Below are 18705 nucleotides of genomic sequence, written 5' to 3'. Positions count from 1 at the left end.
GTGGGCTGAACGATATAGACTTCAGCAATATGCGATCGTCTTTTACCATTGATAAGTATTATCAAATAAACAAATAACTTGGTGAATTAAAATATAAGTCAGACCTTGGAAGCCCTCTTTTGCATTGGGCCTTCAGGCCTGCCACATATTCTGCTGTGAGAAAACGGGAGGGGGGATTACACAGAGGGTGGGTCAGGGGTGGGTGGGTTCCAGCTGCTGCTACTGCCGATTTGCTCAGGGATGTGCCACATGCTCATATGCGCAGTACTAAAAAATGCTTCTGGGCATGCGCAGAAGCAAAAAACAAGATGGTGGTGTCTATTGCACCATGGAGAGAACCAGTTCTGGGGCATGGCAGACCGAGTTACTATCTACTCGTCCGAACTGATAGGAAACCACCTCTGGTGTGGGTGATATATAGTCAAAATAACCTTCCTTTCTCAGAGAGTGAAGGCCATCTTGCCCTGCAGCTGTGATGAGGTGACTGGGAGGCATCTCCAGTTTTGGATGGTGCCTGATTGGGCCATATGATGGGCATGTGGGTGCTTGAACTTTCATTTGGGTGGGGAAAACCTGGAAGCTTTCAGATTCGGGTTTTCCCAGAGGTGCCAATATGACATCTCTAATAAAATGGAACTTTGAGGAACTTCAAGCCTCAAAGTCTTCTTTCGTTGGGGGTGTTACTTGGAACCCCGACATTAACCCGAACCTGAAAGTTTGACTCTCCGAGAAAGGAATGCTATTTTGACTATATATCACCCATACTCACCCAACATTGGGTGTTACTTGGAACCCTGAGAGTAATTCACCCGGTTTGCTGTTATATTTAATGCATTCTTCTTTTGATCAGAATTTTGTGGGGGTAGTTGGGGTGGAATATGCGTGTATAGGTAGTCCTCAACTTAACAACCACAATTAAGCCCAAAATTTTTGTCTTTAGACAACCGTTAAATAGCTTTTGCCCCATTTTACAATCTTTCTTCCCACAGTGGTTAAACGAATCACCGCAGCTGTTAAGTTAGTAGCACATTGTTAAGTTAATCTGACTTCCTCATTAATTTTGCTTGTCAGAAGGTTTGCAAAAGGTGATCACATGACCCCCAGGCACTGCAACTATTATAAATATGAACCAGTTGCCAAGCATCCGAATTTTGATCATGTGACCATGGGGCTGCTGCAATGGTCATAAGTGGGAAAAACAGTCATAAGTCACTTTTTCTAGTGCCGTTGTAACTTGGAAAAGTCAATAAGCGAATGGTGGTAAGTTGAGGACCACCTGTGTTGTCCATATGCTCATTTGAGATAATCAGATATATTCGAATCGAAATATTGGAAGGGGCTTTTTAGGCCACTGAATTCATTGTATAGGAATCCGGCATCCCAGCCTCTCTGCTGAACCTGAATCCAACCTAGGATACTGTGGTCACTCTACAAGTGCTGTACTCAAATGTTTTGGTTTGCTTGCTTTTGAATTTGTTTTGCTAGGTGCCGCCCATCCAGCCGGTCCGACGTTTGGCCCTCCCCCACACCACAGCAACTTTCTCAACCCCGCGGCCCATTTAGGTAAGTGGAAATTCTCAAAGTAAAGCCGTCAGAACCTTCTCGCATCTGTTCTGGACTTCAGGATGTTGTCCAAAAGTCCATGATGCCGAGCAGATTGTTGAGTCTCAGTCAGCGTCCACTTGTGAAACTGATTCCGATCCCATTTTTTTTTTCATCTCGAGTTCTTTTGCGGAGAAAAAGTGGGGATGCAGATCTCGGAAATTACCACGGAGATAAGTTGCAAGTGATGTTTAATCCGCATCGGTTGGGAAAAGAGCATTTATACTTTAGAACAGGGGTCTCCAACCTTGACAACTTTAAGATTTGTGGACTTCAACTCTCAGAATTCCTCAACCAGCTGGCTGAGGAATTATTGTGGCCCGCCGGTGGCCAGCAGAGTCGGACAGTGAGGAGGTTGGGGTTGAACATGGGCCAGTCCTGGGGGTTGAGGAAAGCTCAGACGAGGGCTCTGCATCAGAGTCAGAGAGGGAGTTAGACAGCAGTGAGGCAGAAGAACAGCTGGAGCCTGTTCCCAGTATGTGCATGAGCAGAGCTGCCAGACAAGAACAACTAAGAAAGCGGGGTCAATTTAGGAATAAAGCCACCCCTTGGAGGTGATTTGCCCCTCCCATAGGAAACAAAAGAGGAATGAAGGGGAGTGGGCTTTTGCAGGAAACAGTTCGTTCATTCGGTCAGTTCAATAGTAGAAAGTTCTGTTGGTGATTATAAGAGACTCTCTGCCAAGTTTGCCTTGCCCTGCGTTTGGAAACTAGTATCTGATAGCGCTCCAAACGAGATAAGGTGCGTGTTGATAAACATTCCTCTGAAAGACTGTTTACTAAGCCTTGCTGGCTGTGAATGAAAGGAATTCACAGTTGTGTAAATAAAAGAGGTTTTGCAGGGACCAAGACTTTCCTCCTTGCTTTCTAAGGAAGCCTGGGTCAGAACAGGAACTCTGAGGGTTGCAGTCCACAAGTCTTGAAGTTGCCAAGGTTGGAGACCCCTGCTTTAGAACACGAGACCTTCCATACGTTAGTGTGGTGTGCAGCCTGTCTTTTTTTTATTTATTTATTTCAAATGTGGCCTCTTTATCTGGGCTTTCTTCTTCCATCGCGTCAATACAATGCTTTGTATGTTTGGGTTTGTTCTTCAAGGTTGGCAACACAAGGCGAAGAGTGAATCAGTGTGATGGTTTGCTTCAAAAGTTCCACTGAACTTTTCCACATCCAAAGAGCAGAGTAACTTTCCCTTTATAATTCCCCCCTGCCCCAACCTTAGCTTTAATCTTGGTGTGACTTAACATTGCTTAAACTTAAGAGGGTGCCATGGCACAATGCCTTAAAGATGCTGCATTTGTCAGCCAGCAATGGTCGGCACTCCGGCGGTTCAAGCCCATGGCACCATGGGGTGGAGTGAGCTCCTGTCATTTGCCCCCAGCTCCTGCCCACCTAGAAGTTCAAAAGCATGTAAATTCACCCTTTCTAGATATTCTTAGCTTTACATCTATTTTCTTTTTAAGGACGTGTCCCCTTAATGCTTTGCTTGCCCTGGCCAACGACAAGCAAGCCACGCTTTGCTCCCAGGAGGTAACACCCCTCCCATTAGCATCTTTCCGTTTGGTTTCAGAGACTTTTAATCGGCCCACGACGTTCACCAGCCTTGCAGCCATGAGCAGCAATGCCTTCGGGGGACTTGGCAACCATGCCGTTAGTGAGTAAATTCTCCTTCGGCTCTTAACTACATCATGCTTTGGGGTTGGTTTAAGTAGCAAGGGTGATAGAACAGTAGGTCTGATTGATAATGGGGACATGGGATTGGCCAAGTCGCCCTTCTCTTAGAGCAGTGATGGCTAAACTTTTTGTCCTTGCGTGCCCACTCCCATAACACAATGTGTGTGCCCTGCCCCCCTGAACATGCATCCCCCTGTGGCCCATTTTGGGCCTAGCAGCTTCCCTGAAGCTTCCTGGGACCAGAAATGGGGCATGGGGGGCATGCCGCACCTCCCCATGCCCCCCATGCCCCCATGGATGCGCACATGTCCCCCGCCCCTCATGCATGCACATGTGTCTCCCACATGCACCCCACTCCCTTCACATGTGCAGCAGAGACCCGAGAATCTGCTGGCCAGCGGGAGGCGCACTTGTATGTGTGATGGAGGTGAGCTGGGGTGACCGATCGCTCACTTGCCCGCAGAGTGGGCCCTGCATGCCAGCTGTGGCACGCATGCCATAGGTTGCCTTAGTCTTAGAGGATAACAAACTTAATATTGCTATGAAGCCATTGGGATGGGCCATCCAGCAATTCAGCATAGTTTAGAATCACAAAGCTACACCCAACAGATTTAATTCTGAGCTTAGCTGGAAATTTCATTGAGGCTCTGTCCTACTTTACATTAAATGGAAAAAAGAAGGAAGGAGGGAGGGAGGGAGGGAGGGAGGGAGGGAGGGAGGGAAGGAAGGAAGGAAGGAAGGAAGGAAGGAAGGAAGGAAGGAAGGAAGGAAGGAAGGATGGATCTTTGTGATACGACCTGGGTTGAGACAGGTTGACTGACTGAAAGTCACTCAACTGGATTTCATGCCTAATGGCAACCTAGAACTCACATTTGCCTGGTTTCTAGACCAGCGCTTTAAGCAGTACCGCAGACCGACAAACTACCTTGAGTCGAGCAGAAACAAAGATAAGATTTTTTTAAAATCTTGCAAAAAATAAAACAAATATTAATTTGCTTACTATTATACTGTATATTGCTTTGGGCTTTGGTAAATGCATGTTTTTTACTTTTGTATCTTTGTGTGACTGGCAGTTTAAATAGCATTTTAACGCTGTTCTACGCTGCTAAAAATCTCAGAAATTCACCATATAATGTTGAGGTCAATGATGAATTCTGAATGATCATGTGATCTAACACAAAAAACTCTCCTGTTCCTATGAAGACATCTTGAGTATATATTAGTATATTTCTTCAGACATTGTAAGAAGAATGTTATGCTAAATGGCTTTTGTAGAAGAGAAAGTCACGTTAGGGGCAGATTAAGCCATTTACTTCAAGAGTAGTAGCTCCGCCAATAAATCGTAAAAGCTAATCTTCTAAAGACTTAACTGAAAGGTTCTTGCCACTCATAGTATTTCAATCAACCAATAAGTAGGACCTGCTCTTTGGACTTGGAAAAAAAAAATCACAAACCACCTTTGTCCACGTTGCCCTCGGTTGCAAAATATAGACACGACTAGACAAAAAGAGTGATCCGAAAACAGAAAAGAATGATATTTTTATGAATGTTTATATTAAGCAGTGAAATTCATAAGATTTGATTGCATCTGGTAACAACGACAAGTCAATTGAATTGGGTCGAATGTATCCTATCACCGATTGAACTTATAAAGGACTGCTGGAAGGGAAGACCCTAAATAATTTATCTCCAGTTTTAGGCTGATTATCTCGAAAACCCCAGAATAACATCTGTCCTTGACAAAAAGCATGCATTAAATGACCCCATATGTCTTATGAGATACCTTACCCATATTGATGGATTATATGCTGTCCAGTCATTGCTGATGCTTATTGACCACATAAATTACTGTTTCTCAACCTTGACCACTGTAATATGCATGGACTTCAATTCCCAGAAATCCTCAGCTATACCTCCATAGATTTTCTTCATAATAACCTGTTACCTCCATAACAACTTGTTATTTTTGGCCTTCTAGTAGTTTTGCTCATATTCCTTCCTGTTAATAACCCAATGGAACAAGCAAAGACAATACTACAGAAATAGAGACTGCATGGTTTTCATTATCAACCTTTATAAAAGGAAACATGGCTGGTCTTTTCCCTTCATTCAAAGTGCCTTCAAATCCAAAGCCTTTATAGGCAGTTAGCAAAAATTTTAAAGAAGAAACAGAGGAAAAGAACAAGGGCCTTAATTTTTTTTAAAAAATCAATGAATTGAAAAGAAAGGAATCATTATTAAGCATACACAACATTTCTGCTTGAATGAACAACAGGAATCAACCTGCATGTGGGCATGTCTGTTGACTTAGGAAGTTATGGATTTGGCCATTAGTATATGTACATTAGGGACATGGTGGCTCAGTGACTAAAATGCTGAACTTGTTGATCAGAAGGTCGACAGTTCAGCGGTTCGAATCCCTAGCGCCTCGTAATGGAGTGAGCTGCTGTTATTTGTCCTAGCTTCTGCCAAACCAGCAGTTCGAAAGCACATAAAAATTGCAAGTAGAAAAATTCCCACTTTGGTGGGAAGGTAACAGCGTTCTGTGCACTTTCAGCATCTAGTCATGCCGGCCACATGACCACAGAGATGTCTTCGGACAGCGCTGGCTCTTCAGCTTAGAAACAGAGATGAACACCACCCCTTAGAGCCAGAAACAACTAGCACACATGGGCGGGGCAACGTTTACCTTTATCTTTACTATATGCACATTATGAAGGTTTAGGGGCATAAAGGGAATCAAAAAAGCCAAGATGGAATCCTTGACCCCACAATCAAAGCCATGTGGGACACATGTAAAATAAAGAGGGCTTCAATCACGCAGTCCTGATTTTGTCCATTTTGAGTTTGTTTGACCCTTCCCTATAGATGCTCCTGCTTTTATTGACTATGTCCTAGTCTGCTCATGTGGGTTATCTTCTCTGTGGCTTTTAGATGCCGCAACTATTGTTTAAGGCTTGCCTTGTTTTGTCACAATGCAAGGAAGACTAAACATTTTCCTTAAACCAGTGGCACTCAAATGTGTGGGCTCCTGAGGCTTCCAGGGACCCTTTCAGGGTGTTCCCCGTCCCCCAAGTTGAATAAATATTTAATGGTTTCTCAGTTTTAATTTCCAATGCAATCAATATTAATAGATATAACCCACATAAAGCAAAGCTCTGTAAGTTTCCTCAATCATTTTTTTAAGAATGGAAAGGGTCCCGAAAACCAAAATATTTGAGAACTCACTACCTTAAATTGTTGACTTGGTGAAAAAAAATTGTCTTAAATTTGTTGATAATCCTGCAGTGAAGGAAAGGACACTTTGTTCTGTCTAACTTTCCTTTCCCAAGTAATTTAAAAAAACAACAACAGTTCAGATAGTCTTCCTTGTAGAGGCCCCATTACTTTATATGTACCTTGTAGATTGTTTTGACAAACACAGAAACAAACAGGCTACAAATGTTTTTTATGCTGAGCTCATGCTTTGTGCTGGGTTCATTTCCCAATGAGTTTGGGATTGGTTTTGTGTCCTTTAATACTGCCTTAAGCTTCATTTGGATGCTCTTCCTGTTCAAAAAAGAAATAAAAACTTAGCGGCAGAGCCGCCTAAACGTCTCCCCCTGCCTTTCAACAGAGGGATTGCATCTCTTCCCCTTAAATGAGCTGCTAACGATGATCTATTAATCTCCTTTCCTTTTCCAGCTCCCCATAATAGATATTCCTTTTAAACTCTTTTGAGTGCTGTTAAAATAAACAAAGTTGGGTTTGATCGGTAAGTACGGTCCACTGAGCATGTTGCTTTCTGTTTCCCCCCTCCCTCCTTCCCTCCCTCCCTCCCCTTCCACTTCACCATTTCAGCACCCAACGCTATGTATGGCCACAAGGATTGCCCCGGCATGCAAAGCTATAGCAACCCTCACGAGCCTTGGAATCGTCTGCACCGAACGCCTCCTTCGTTTCCGACTCCACCGCCCTGGCTGAAGCCAGGTGAGCAGGAACGCAGCGCGTCCGCTGCAGCTCATGAACGAGACAGAGATGTAGATAAAGGAGACGCTTCCCTTAGTAAAGATGACAAAGAAAGGTATGAAAAGAACACAGCGTGTATGAGCATCACAAGGGAGACTCCGGGATGGGGGAACCACGCCGAGTTTTAGTCCCTCTTTAAAAAGATACTTCACTTGTGGTTCCAGGGACCATCAATGGTCAGTGATGACACTATAAATTTTCACTAAAGGAGAAATATTTGTAGCTCAGGATTGAAATGAAGGGTCCTTGGTGCTCTCTGAGCATGGTTGTTTTCTTGCAGGCGTTTCATTACCCAAACTAGGTAACATTAATGCCTGTCACTGGCACTGATGATGTTACCCAGTTGGGTAATGAAACGTCTGCAAGAAAACATCCATGCTCAGAGAGCACCAAGGACCCCTCACCATAAATTATCCATGTATACCGGTATCTCTATCTCTGTCTCTGCCTTTCTATCTATGGCCAAAATCTTGTAAAATTGTCAAGATTTTAGCCAGCATGCTTTGACATGCTTGCTTGAAATCTCACAAGCTTTTGATATTCCTGATGAAACTTCCTGCAAGATTTTACAGGGGAACCCTAACATCCTTTAAGATCTGGGGATTCGGAAATATTTGCCATTTTTTAAAAAAAAAATCTGCATTCAATTTTGATTTCCTTAAATATTGTTCTGGGAAGTTCCATTGACATGATGCCAGCATGTTGGTAATGTCTGAGTTACATCATGGTCCTCAAAAGCTTTTTCATGATGACATGCTTTGCTTAAAAGAATGGGTTGGGGAACTACTGTTTAGAAATCAGCCCGGGAAACACGTAAATGTTTCAGATCTGACTTTCCATCTGATGCTTTCCTTTTAGATCTTCAAATTTCATTTTGCAGAACTTTGTTGCTACAAAATATTTGGAGTTGATACTAGATTAAGATTGCAACCTTAATGTGTCAGAGTTTGTTGCAGAAAAATCAAATCCAGAAAGCCCACACAGATAACTGATGCAGCAGGATTCGTTAACTTTTTTATATACATAAGAATAGATGGATAAATGTACAATACCAACAGGTGGTTCTTCCAAGTACCGTAAATACAAGGCAGGAGAGTTACAGGCAAACACAAGCAGGTAGTTTTATTTTAGCAGACAAGCCCAGACAGACTGCATAAGTTTCCTTCTCAGAGCAGCAGACTACTTAAGTTTCTGTTTCAATTCTCTGCACAGACTCAGATATGTTTAAGCTCCCATTGGCTGACTTAGTTGCTATGCCTATTCATTGGCTGACTTTGTTCCCTTGTCTCTCCCAGTCATGAATATTTTAACAACCTGCTCACTGAACCCAAAATAGTAGTTAGCATCCATTGCATTTCAAACCATTTAAATACAGGTAGTCCTCGACTTACATCAGTTCATTTAGTGACCACTAAACGGCACTGAAATATGTGACTTATGACCATTTTTCACACGTAGGCCTTTGCTGCATCCCCATGGTCACGTGATTTACATCTGGATGCTTGACAACTGCTTCATATTTATGATGGCTGCAGCATCCTGGGGTCATGTGATCTCCTTTTGCAACCTTCTGAAAAGCAGTCAATGGGGAAACCAGATTCACTTAACAACCATTTTACATTTAACAAACTGCAGTTGTTCACTTAACAAACGTGGCAAGAGAAGTCGTAAAATGGGGCAAAACCCACTTAATAAATTTCAACATAAAATTGGAGCTCAATTGTGGTCGTAAATCAAGGACTTCCTGTATCTTTAACGTTCAGTTTAATTGGGATAATCGTTTTACATGAGACTTTTCTAGTCTTTTGGGGTTTGGGGTTTTTTTGGTTGTTATCATGGATTGTTAAAGAAGACTTGAAATTTTCCAGAACTGGTGTGGGGAACCAGGATCACTTAAACTTTGTCTGCCATTATCTCTGATCTCCCTGATAGTCGGAACTAAATGTCCCAACAATCTTGTTGAGTCTTTGGTTCCTCATCCCATCTCTAGAACAGCACAGGCAAGTAAGTGTGTGGAAGTACAAAAGTCTTCCTTTTATCAAAAAAGGATGGTCTGCTTCTGAATTAGGAACTTAATGTCAGGTTCTGAGTAATAGCAATAGCACTTAAATGTATAGACCACTTTGCAGGGCTTTCCAGCTCTCTCTAAGCAGTTTACAGAGTCAGCCTATTGCCCCCAATAATTTGGCTCTTCATTTTACCCACCGAGGAAGGATGGAGAGCTGAGTCAACCTTGAGCCTGGTGAGATTCGATCTGCCAAAATGCCAAACTACCCGGTGATCAGCAGTAGCCTGCAGTACTGCACTCTAACCACTGCGCCACCATGGCTCTTCAACGCATCCATCACGAATTGAACTCCGAGGCATTCCATTTTCTCAAAGTACAAATTTATTTGGATGCACCATATTGGCACTAATTGGTGAAAAGCCAGTACTAAAGTTCACTAAAGGCTTTTCACCCCAAAATAAGTTTCAGTTTTCTCAAGTTTCCAAAACAAGCTGTCACATTGTCCAACCAAGATGGGAACTGGTTGCTCAGCGACATCTGTCCTCCTCCTCCTCTGGTCAGCCAGACATTGGAATGTGGTTGACTCATCAGTTAGGAATGATATTGTGACTGACAGCTCCATCCCCTCTCAACTCCAACCTGTGTCAAACAGAATTCATCTCACATCCCAATCAAATTGAGGCTTGACACTTATATTATTAAATTATAAGGTGCCTTCCCGATTCTGCATCTGATGCCACTTCTGATTTTCATAGAAACATGTCACGTGATCTTGATGTGAGCCAAATGGTTGAAGAGGAATATTTTCTGGGGAAAATCATGTCATCTTAGATTTACCGTATTTTATGGAGTATAAGACACACCGGAATATAAGACACACCAAGGTTTTGAAGGGGCAAATTAAAAAAAAAAAAGTAGATAGGTAGATAGAGGGATAGAGAGGGAGAGAAAGAGAGGGAAATACAGTAGGGAGGGAGGGAGAGAGAGTGTGTGTGTAGGTAGGTAGGTAGGTAGAGGGATCTAGAGAGAAATACAGTAGATAGGTGTTTCTGCTGGCACAGCACTTGATCAATGTAATTCTCATCAATCAGTTAAAGAGCTTTCCAAAAGGGGGAAAAAAAGTTTTTGCACTCTGCAAACCTCCCCAAAACGGCCCATTTTTCGCAAAACAAGCCTGTTTTTCCCCCCAAAAAAGGCATGAATAGCCGGGGGGGGGGGCTGCAGAGTGCTCCTGGGGGGGGGAGCAAAAACGAGCAAAAAAAATTCATATGTAGCCTTATGGAGGCTTATAGAGTGCTGCTGGGGGGGGGCAAAAAACGGCCCATTTTTTGCTCATTTCTGCCATCCAGGAGCTCTTTGAAAGCCTCCATAAGGTTATGCACGACCATTTTGGTGAAGGGGCGGGGCTTCAGGAAGCAAAAAATGCTGTATTCAGTGTATAAGACGCACCCAGATTTTCAGCCTCTTTTTTGAGGAAAAAAAGTGCGTCTTACACTCAGAAAAATACGGTATTTTCCTGCAGATTCTCAGCTCAAGTACTGATCAGACAATGCTATGATAGAGATCCAGAATTCTCCCTTTGTATCTGCACAATGAGAGTTGCCTTTTATTAAGAGGGCCTCAGTCACAAATCTCTTATCTAGTTACATATCCACCATTCTTGTCTTTCTGCCTAGAACCATGATGGCGAACCTATGGCACTTGTGCCGCAGGTGGCACACGGAGCCCTCTCTGCGGGCACGAGAGCTGTCGCCCAGCTCAGCTCCACCGCACTTGCACACGCACCTCCCACCAGCCGGCCGATTTTCATGTCTGCTGTGCGTGTGCCCTGTTTTTTGTTTCAGGAGGCTCAGGGAGGCCTGCTAGGGACGTGGGTGGGTTGCGTGCATGCAAGGGGGGTTGCAGGCGTATCACGTGCATGCGCAGGGGGACAGGGAAGCATGGGGGTGGTGCACGCATGCGCAGGGGGCAAGGTACATTGCATTGCGGGCACCCGCATACGCTATTACACATGCACAGGTGATTTTGGCATGCAAGGGCAAAAAGGTTAGCCATCTGGTTAGCCTAGAAGAACACTTACACCAACAACATGAATTTTATTTCTTGTTAAACACTTATGCTTCTATGGTAACACAAGTATTGTATTGTAGCTGGTTTACAAAGTACCAAAGTACTTAGATTAGAAAATCAAATCACACAGAAAGCTCCTTCCTAATAAACCATGAATATTCCATCCATGGTGATAGGCTTAATCTTCCATTATGTTCTGACCTAGGCTTCCCCAGTAGCACGAAGCCAACTCCTCATCCGAAAACCCCCTTTTATTTAATTTACAGTGAATTCCTCTCCAGCAAAATCCCAGCCCAGAGTCTTTCAAGATAGTTCACAATTACTGACCTTTATCAGACTTGGAGAGTGGCCAGGCCGATATCTTTCAGACTCCACAATACTTGGCAAGAAGGCAGGAATGAACTAATTGTCTCCTGCAAACACCCCTCCCCTTTCGCTCCTCTTTTATTCCCTCTGGGAGGGGCCATTCACTGTCCACCTCTGGTCTTACTCCCAAGTCGACCCTTGTTCCTTAGCTGTTCCCTTGGTCTGGCAACTCTGTGCACGCGCACTCTGGGAACAGGCTCCAGCTGTTTGTCTGCCTCACTGTTGTCTGACTCTGAAAGCAGCAGATAACTGTCCCGACAGCCCTGGCCCCCATTCTGCTTCTGAAGCAGAGCACTCGTCTGAGCCGACTCCAGGACTGGCCCATGTTCCTCTCCAACCTCCTCACTGTCCAAATCTGCTTCCAGCTCCAATGGCCACTGGCGGGCCACAACACATTATCCTAAATCTTTCCTAAAGACACCTCGAATTATACCTGGAAACTAACTGGCAGCCAAACATCCCTGGAATGGCAAAAGTGGTCATAGCTTTTCGATGACATAACATTTTAAGTTCAGTTGTGCTGTTCAATTCAGTTCAATTCAGCAACCTTTCCATATTCAGATGAGGCCTACAAGACCATCTGATTTCTTGGGTATTCCCCTTAAACTGTGCCCATGCTCTCAATATTTCATCTCCTTACATGGTTTGGCCTGAAGGATAAGAGCTTGTGCATTTTTTACTGATGGATCAATTTATTTCACTTTCTAGGAATGATTCTGCTCAGTTGTTGCTGTTAGAAGATACTGGATTTGAATCATGTTTAAGCTTAAAGGGTCTGTTTAGTTATCTTCGTGTAAACATAGAACGGTATTTAAGTTTCACCACTAATCTTTTTCCTTCTAGTACATTAATTCCTTCTTTAGTCCCCCTCTCTTAGCCTTTGACCATAAAACTGGATGGACAGGTAGATGGATGGCAGAATAGTTTGTGTAGCATCTTGCCAGGCAATTTATTTCCTATTTGGTATTATCTGGCAAAGGGTAGAAAGAAGTTTGGTGAGTCTTGAAACCAATTGTAGAAATGAAGAAGGTCACAAGAATTAAATGGTAAAAAAATCCACTAGAGTCTAATCATTTAAAACAACAGCAACAACAATAATAAGACATACAGATATCTAACCCATAGCATGCCTGACATCACTATTATGGAAAAGAAAAAAGTCTGGTTCATTGATATTGCAATTCCATATGATGCAGGAATCGAAGAGAAACAGTTTGAAAAAATAATGAAATATCGTGATTTACAAATTGGAGCTGAGTGATTGTGGAGGAAGAAATAAATGGTTGTACCCAGGGATGGGCTGCTGGGGGTTTGCAGGGCATCGGGAGAACCTCTAGCTATGATTCTGTGCAGTTTGGAGAACCCCCAAATCCCACTCCTGGCTGGCCCCGCCCAACCCACCCCTCCCAGGAGTCCCCACATGGCCCGTTTTGATTGCAGGTAAGTGCAGGGAGGGCAAAAAATGGGCCTACCTCTGGAGCCTGCTGAGGCCATTTTTGCCCTCCTGGAGGCTCAATGAAAGCCTCCAGAGCCCAAGGAGGACACACACACACACACACACACACACACACACACACACACACACACATGTGGTGCAGGAGGCCCAATAAATCACACCTATCATGGCCACACCTACCCAGCAACTGGACAGAAAACCCCTTGCTAAAATTTTTGAAGCCTGCCCCTGGTTGTCCCAATAGTAATATGAGCCCTTAGACTAGAGCACGGTGTCACACTCGTGGCTGTCCTGTGATGTTTCACAACGTTTTCCCCCTTTGTGGAGCTGGGGTGGGGATGGCCTGTACATGATGCATCCAGCCTGCAGGCCACCAGTTTGACACCCCTGGACTAGAGCAATACCCCGAGGGCTTCCTAGTTACATGGAAATGTTAAATTTATTGGACCTGAGTATTCTGACTTTGAAAAACAAAACACTCTGTATACTAAACTGCCTATATACTTACATGTTACCTTAACAGCTCTTAGGTCCTTAGTTAGGACCTGAACTGTTAAGTTTTTATTAATCCCAGACTGAATCGAATTGAAGATTAAATAATAATACAAAGGTTTGCAGAAGCCAAAGAGCAAATAAGTTTCTGGAAGCTATTCTTGCCCTTCTTTGTGTCATTTGTGTCTAATTAAGAAGATGCTTGTGAGAAGATGTCACCATTTCATTATCCACACTGGTTTGATCTTTGGCTCTAAATAACTCCAAGAGTATCGCAAAGGGCATAGTTCTACCGCACAGTGACCCACTACCAAATCGTATATTTTAAGTATCTCAAGGGACTCATATAAATCTATAGGGGTATTTCAGGATGCCTGACTGGCTGGATTTATTATGTCTGATGAAATGTTGTTGTTGTTGTTCAGTCTCTGTGTCTGACTCTTCATGACCCCATGGACCACAGCACGCCAAGTCCCCCTATTCTCCCCTGTCTGCCAGGGTTCCGACGGATGCCCTAATTAAATCATGAGCCTCAAGCCAAGCTTCAAAAGAAATCCAGTTATTTATTAGGAGCAACATGTTGGCAAGTACCCAAGTGAAGCCAACTGTGACCCCATGTAATTTACGGCCTAATTATGACCCTGTTCTCTCCCCCCCCCCCCCCCGCACCTCCAGGTTGTATCATAAATCACATTCTCCAACGGAGCACTTTCAAGGGCTGTAGAGGTCACTGCCCACTGGCTGCTGCGGGTAACCTGGGATACACCCTTGACAAAGATATCCCTGGAATGTGCTTCTGTTTGTGGCTGCCATGCTGCTTCATTAGTGTCCCATCCCCCTTGCCTATGGCAACTTGAGACCAGGCCAGGGATACTTTGCGAGTTGACACTGTCTTCTGGAGTTTGCCCAAACCCATGTTCGTGGTGTCAATGATGCTATCTAATAATCTCATCCTTTGCCATCTTCTTCTTTTGCCTTCAATCTTTTCCAGCATCAGGGTCTTTTCCAGTGAGTCCTCCCTTCTCATTAGGTGGCCAAAGTATCTGAGTTTCTGATGGAATAGAGGTCTTCTGAGTGAGGATGTTCTCTGTCTGGAATACAAGTATGTGTTAGCATCCCCATTTGGAACTGACACCTTGTGTCAACACTACTAAAATAAACCAGACTTTAGTGCAACTTCCATGGCCTACTGCAATCCAGTTTTCTTGGATTAACACTCTTATTATCTCTAAATAACTGAGGTCGTGAATGAGGTGGAAGGTGCCTGGTTGCAGAGGGCTGTTTTGATATACAAATGGCAGGGAGATAGACTTCTAGATGGTGTTGGTATCTGATCCTCACCTGCTCTGATCTTTGGCCAAACTCTTGTGGCCTGCCAGCAGCCTATGCAGCTGGCAGCAGATTCGTACAGTGAGGAGGTTGAGGAGGAACATGGAACAGTCCTGGAATCTGGGGAAGGCTCTGATGAGGGCTCTGTGTTGGAGGCAGAGAGGGGGCCAGAGCCGTATGCCACTTATCAGCTGCCTTCAGAGTCAGGCATCAGTGAGGCAGATGAACAGCTGCAGCCTGTTCTCAGTATGCACGTGCACAGAGTTGCCAGATGAAGGGAACAGCTAAAGAACAGGGGTGGACTTGGGAGTAAGGCCACATGTGGACAATGAATGACCCCACCCAGAGGCAATAAAAGGGGAGCGAAAGGGGAGTGGAGTTTGCAGGAGACAATTAGTTCGCTTAATTGATTCGTGACTCTCCGAGACTCTTTGCCAAGTTCTGCAGATATCAGCCTGTTAGCTCTCCAAACCAGAGAAGGTCTGTGATTGTAAATCCTCCCTTGAAAGACTTTGCTGTATGTGAATGAGCAGAATTCATAGTAAACGAATAAAAGGGTTTTTTGTCAGTACAAGGAGTTGGCTTTATGCTCTTGGGAAGCCTCAGTCAGAATTCAAACCATCTGAAAATGTTAGGAGCTGGTACTTGTTATCCATACTAGGCAGGTTATAATCACCCATGGACATATTCAAAAATTTGGCCTTAAGCATCTCCATAATCTTTCTTCTGTGTTAATTTTTGTGCTTTTTAATACTTCTAGGGAGACTATTGAGAAAAGACACTCAAGCCACCCTTCACCAGCACCTATCCATTCTGTGAGTTCCCTTGGACACAGTCGCAGCTCAGTTGAACAGATTAGGAGCCACCTGAACTCAGAAGCTCGTGAAAAAGAGAAGTCCAAAGAGCGAGAGAGGGATCACCCAGAATCACGGAAGGATGTCAGCGTCGATGAGCAACACAAGGCAAAAGACAACTACATTTCAGACAAGGAGAGTGTGACCCACGATAATAGAGCGCTGGAAGAATCTAAACAAGCATCTCGGGTGCCTTCACCCTACACCAGGACACCTGTTGCCGAGAGCACCAGACCTAGCAGCAACTCGAGCCGGGATGCTGAGAAGAAGAGTGAACCTGCTTATGAGAACCTGAAAAAATCGAGCGAGGTCAAAGTGAAGGAGGAGAGGAAGGAAGATCACGACATTTCTCCGGAAACACCCCAAACACACCGGCCCTCTGAGCGGCCACCGTCCATGCCCACATCCAGTGTCCATCCAGGCCCTTTAGCGTCCATGCCCATGACTGTGGGGGTCACTGGCATCCACCCCATGAACACCATCAGTGGTCTAGATAGGACTCGCATGATGACCCCTTTCATGGGCATTAGCCCAATCCCGGGGGCCGAACGCTTCCCATATCCTTCGTTCCATTGGGACCCCATGAGGGACCCCTTACGGGATCCCTACAGAGACTTAGACCTCCATCGGAGAGACCCATTGGGCAGGGAGTTTCTCCTGAGGAACGATCCGCTGCACCGCCTCTCCACCCCAAGGCTCTACGACGCAGAGAGATCTTTCAGGGACCGAGAGCCGCATGACTACAATAATCATCACCATCACCCGCTTTCGGTTGACCCGCGCCGCGAGCACGAAAGAGGGGCCCACCTGGACGAGAGAGAACGGTTGCACATGCTCAGAGAGGACTACGAGCACGTACGGCTCCACTCCGTGCACCCCGTGGCCCTGGATGGTCATTTGGCTCACCCGAGTCTCCTTACTCCGGGACTTCCTAGTATGCATTACCCGCGAGTCAGCCCCCCTTCAGGACTTCAGAACGGCATCCTCAATAAAGCCCCTCCCACAGCGGCCCTGAGTGCTCCTCCCCCTCTCATTTCCACCTTGGGACCTCGGCCTGGTTCTCCCCGAAGGACTACACCTCTGTCGACAGAAATGCGGGACAGGCCGCCCTCTCACACTCTGAAAGACATCGAAGCACGATAAAGATGGCCGACAGACATCCAAGAGAGACGAACAATTAGACAAACGGATCTTCTTACTCAATAAATGTAGACTTTGGTAATGACCCAGCTGTATTAAGATGTACATACCCAGGTGTACTAAGGTTTTTTTGCTTTCCTTTCTTGGTTTTTCTTTTCCAAAAAATAATAATAATAAATGGTTGGGTTGTATATTATATGTTGAAAAAAAAAAGTTTTCAGAACCTTTTAGACAAAAGTTGGCACATTTTCTACGTAAATGCTCTTTCTTTCTTACTGTTCCTAACAGAACAAGATGTAAGTCAGTATTTCATCTCCCCCCCCTCCTCAAAATCGTCCCTTTTTCCACCTTTCTGTCTTTCTCTTTTCATTCTCTCCAGGTTGAAATGAAGAAAAGCAGAATTCCTTTATTTTATTATTTTATATATGTTTTTCTCCCCCCCGGTAAGAGAGTTGTTGAAAATAACGTTATTTCGTGGGTTCGTGGGTCATATATGCAACATGGGTAAGACGAAAGCTTTACTTTGTAAGTATGTACATAGGAAAAAAAAAAGAATAAGTAACATAATGCATTACTACTTCTTCAACTGTTCTCTTTGCAGACTTTTAATTGTGCGAAAGACCGCGGAGCTGCGGTGCATCTAATGTCATAAGACAGCTAAACCCCTTCAGCTATGCAATTAATTTTTGAGGTTTTTCACAAAAGCCTCTTTAAATCAAAGGCGCCTTGTCAACACACACAAACCACACATAAAGTCATACTTTCCCTGAACAAACCCACATATCCCTCATCCCTTTTGGATGAAGAGACAAACCATCTTCACCTTCAACAAATAGAACTTGCATCTCACTTATTGTTTGTTTTTCCTACCTGTTGTTTGTTTTTTGTTTTGTTTTTTAAAAACCCTTTTGCTATCTAGTATTTTGTTGTTTCTTTTTCTTTATTCAATTTGAAAATTGTTGTACAATGTTCAGATGACATCCAGCCTCTTCAGAGCTATTTCGGTGTCACTGTGATTCAAACTTTAAAACTCAAAAGTAGACCATTTTTATTCTTATTGTTTTGCTGAAATCCATTTAGAGGAGCCAAGCAAACTCTGAATTTAACTCACAAGAATCCAGCAGCATTATTGCCTGGGCTGTCCTTCTCTTTAGGCCTTATAAAGGGTGAGGAATGAGTAAGAGAAGGGGACTTACAATCTGCTTCACCACCACCCCCTTCCAGGTTTTCTGCCAAATTACAACTTTGAATTAAGAACTACAGGCATTATTAAATAAATGAGAAATGAAAAATCTAACTAAATCTTTTAGTTTCAATTTTATCAAATGAAGCTAATTGTCCTAACTTTGCCTAGTTGTTCATCCTTGTTTCATCCAACATGTAGAGTGTAAACTAGGGGTCTCCAAACTTGGCAACTTTAAGACTTGTGGACTTCAATTCCTAGAATTCCTCAGCCAGCATGACTGGCTGTGGAATTCTGGGAGTTGAAGTCCTAAAGTTGACTGGCTGTGGAATTCTGGAAGTTGAAGTCCATAGGTTCTAAAGTTGAGTGGCTGAGGAATTCCAGGAGCTAAAGTCCCCAAATCTTAAAGTTGCCAAGTTTGCAGACCTCTGGTATAAACAAAGATTGCGCGAAGTGACAAAATGAGTGTCAGGAAACAAAACTGACACTTATACAGACTATTCTGCCCAGGAGGTCAGGAAAAGCAA

General features: G+C 44.0%; 1 protein-coding gene across 5 annotated transcripts in view; it reads left to right on the top strand.

The window, feature by feature from the left end:
• The window catches only part of AUTS2 (activator of transcription and developmental regulator AUTS2), a 1079640-nt gene extending 1061756 nt beyond the window's left edge, over positions 1-17884 (top strand). For 4 of the 5 annotated variants that reach the window (XM_087717194.1, XM_087717195.1, XM_087717197.1 and 1 more), the window contains 4 exons: positions 1486-1563; positions 3169-3252; positions 7113-7335; positions 15762-17884. In XM_087717194.1, coding sequence (XP_087573320.1) covers positions 1486-1563; positions 3169-3252; positions 7113-7335; positions 15762-16998 — 1622 coding nt within the window. In that variant the 3' untranslated portion in view covers positions 16999-17884. The remainder of the gene's footprint in view (positions 1-1485; positions 1564-3168; positions 3253-7112; positions 7336-15761) is intronic. The other variant, XM_087717198.1, reaches the window with a different exon arrangement.
• Positions 17885-18705: the final 821 nt, after the last annotated feature.

The sequence above is a fragment of the Thamnophis sirtalis genome, unplaced genomic scaffold (assembly GCF_051295495.1).
Source record: "Thamnophis sirtalis isolate CommonGarterSnake01/CBP01778 unplaced genomic scaffold, rThaSir2_p1.2 scaffold_6, whole genome shotgun sequence".
Lineage (NCBI taxonomy): Eukaryota > Metazoa > Chordata > Lepidosauria > Squamata > Natricidae > Thamnophis > Thamnophis sirtalis.
This window is presented reverse-complemented; position numbering and strand designations above follow the sequence as displayed.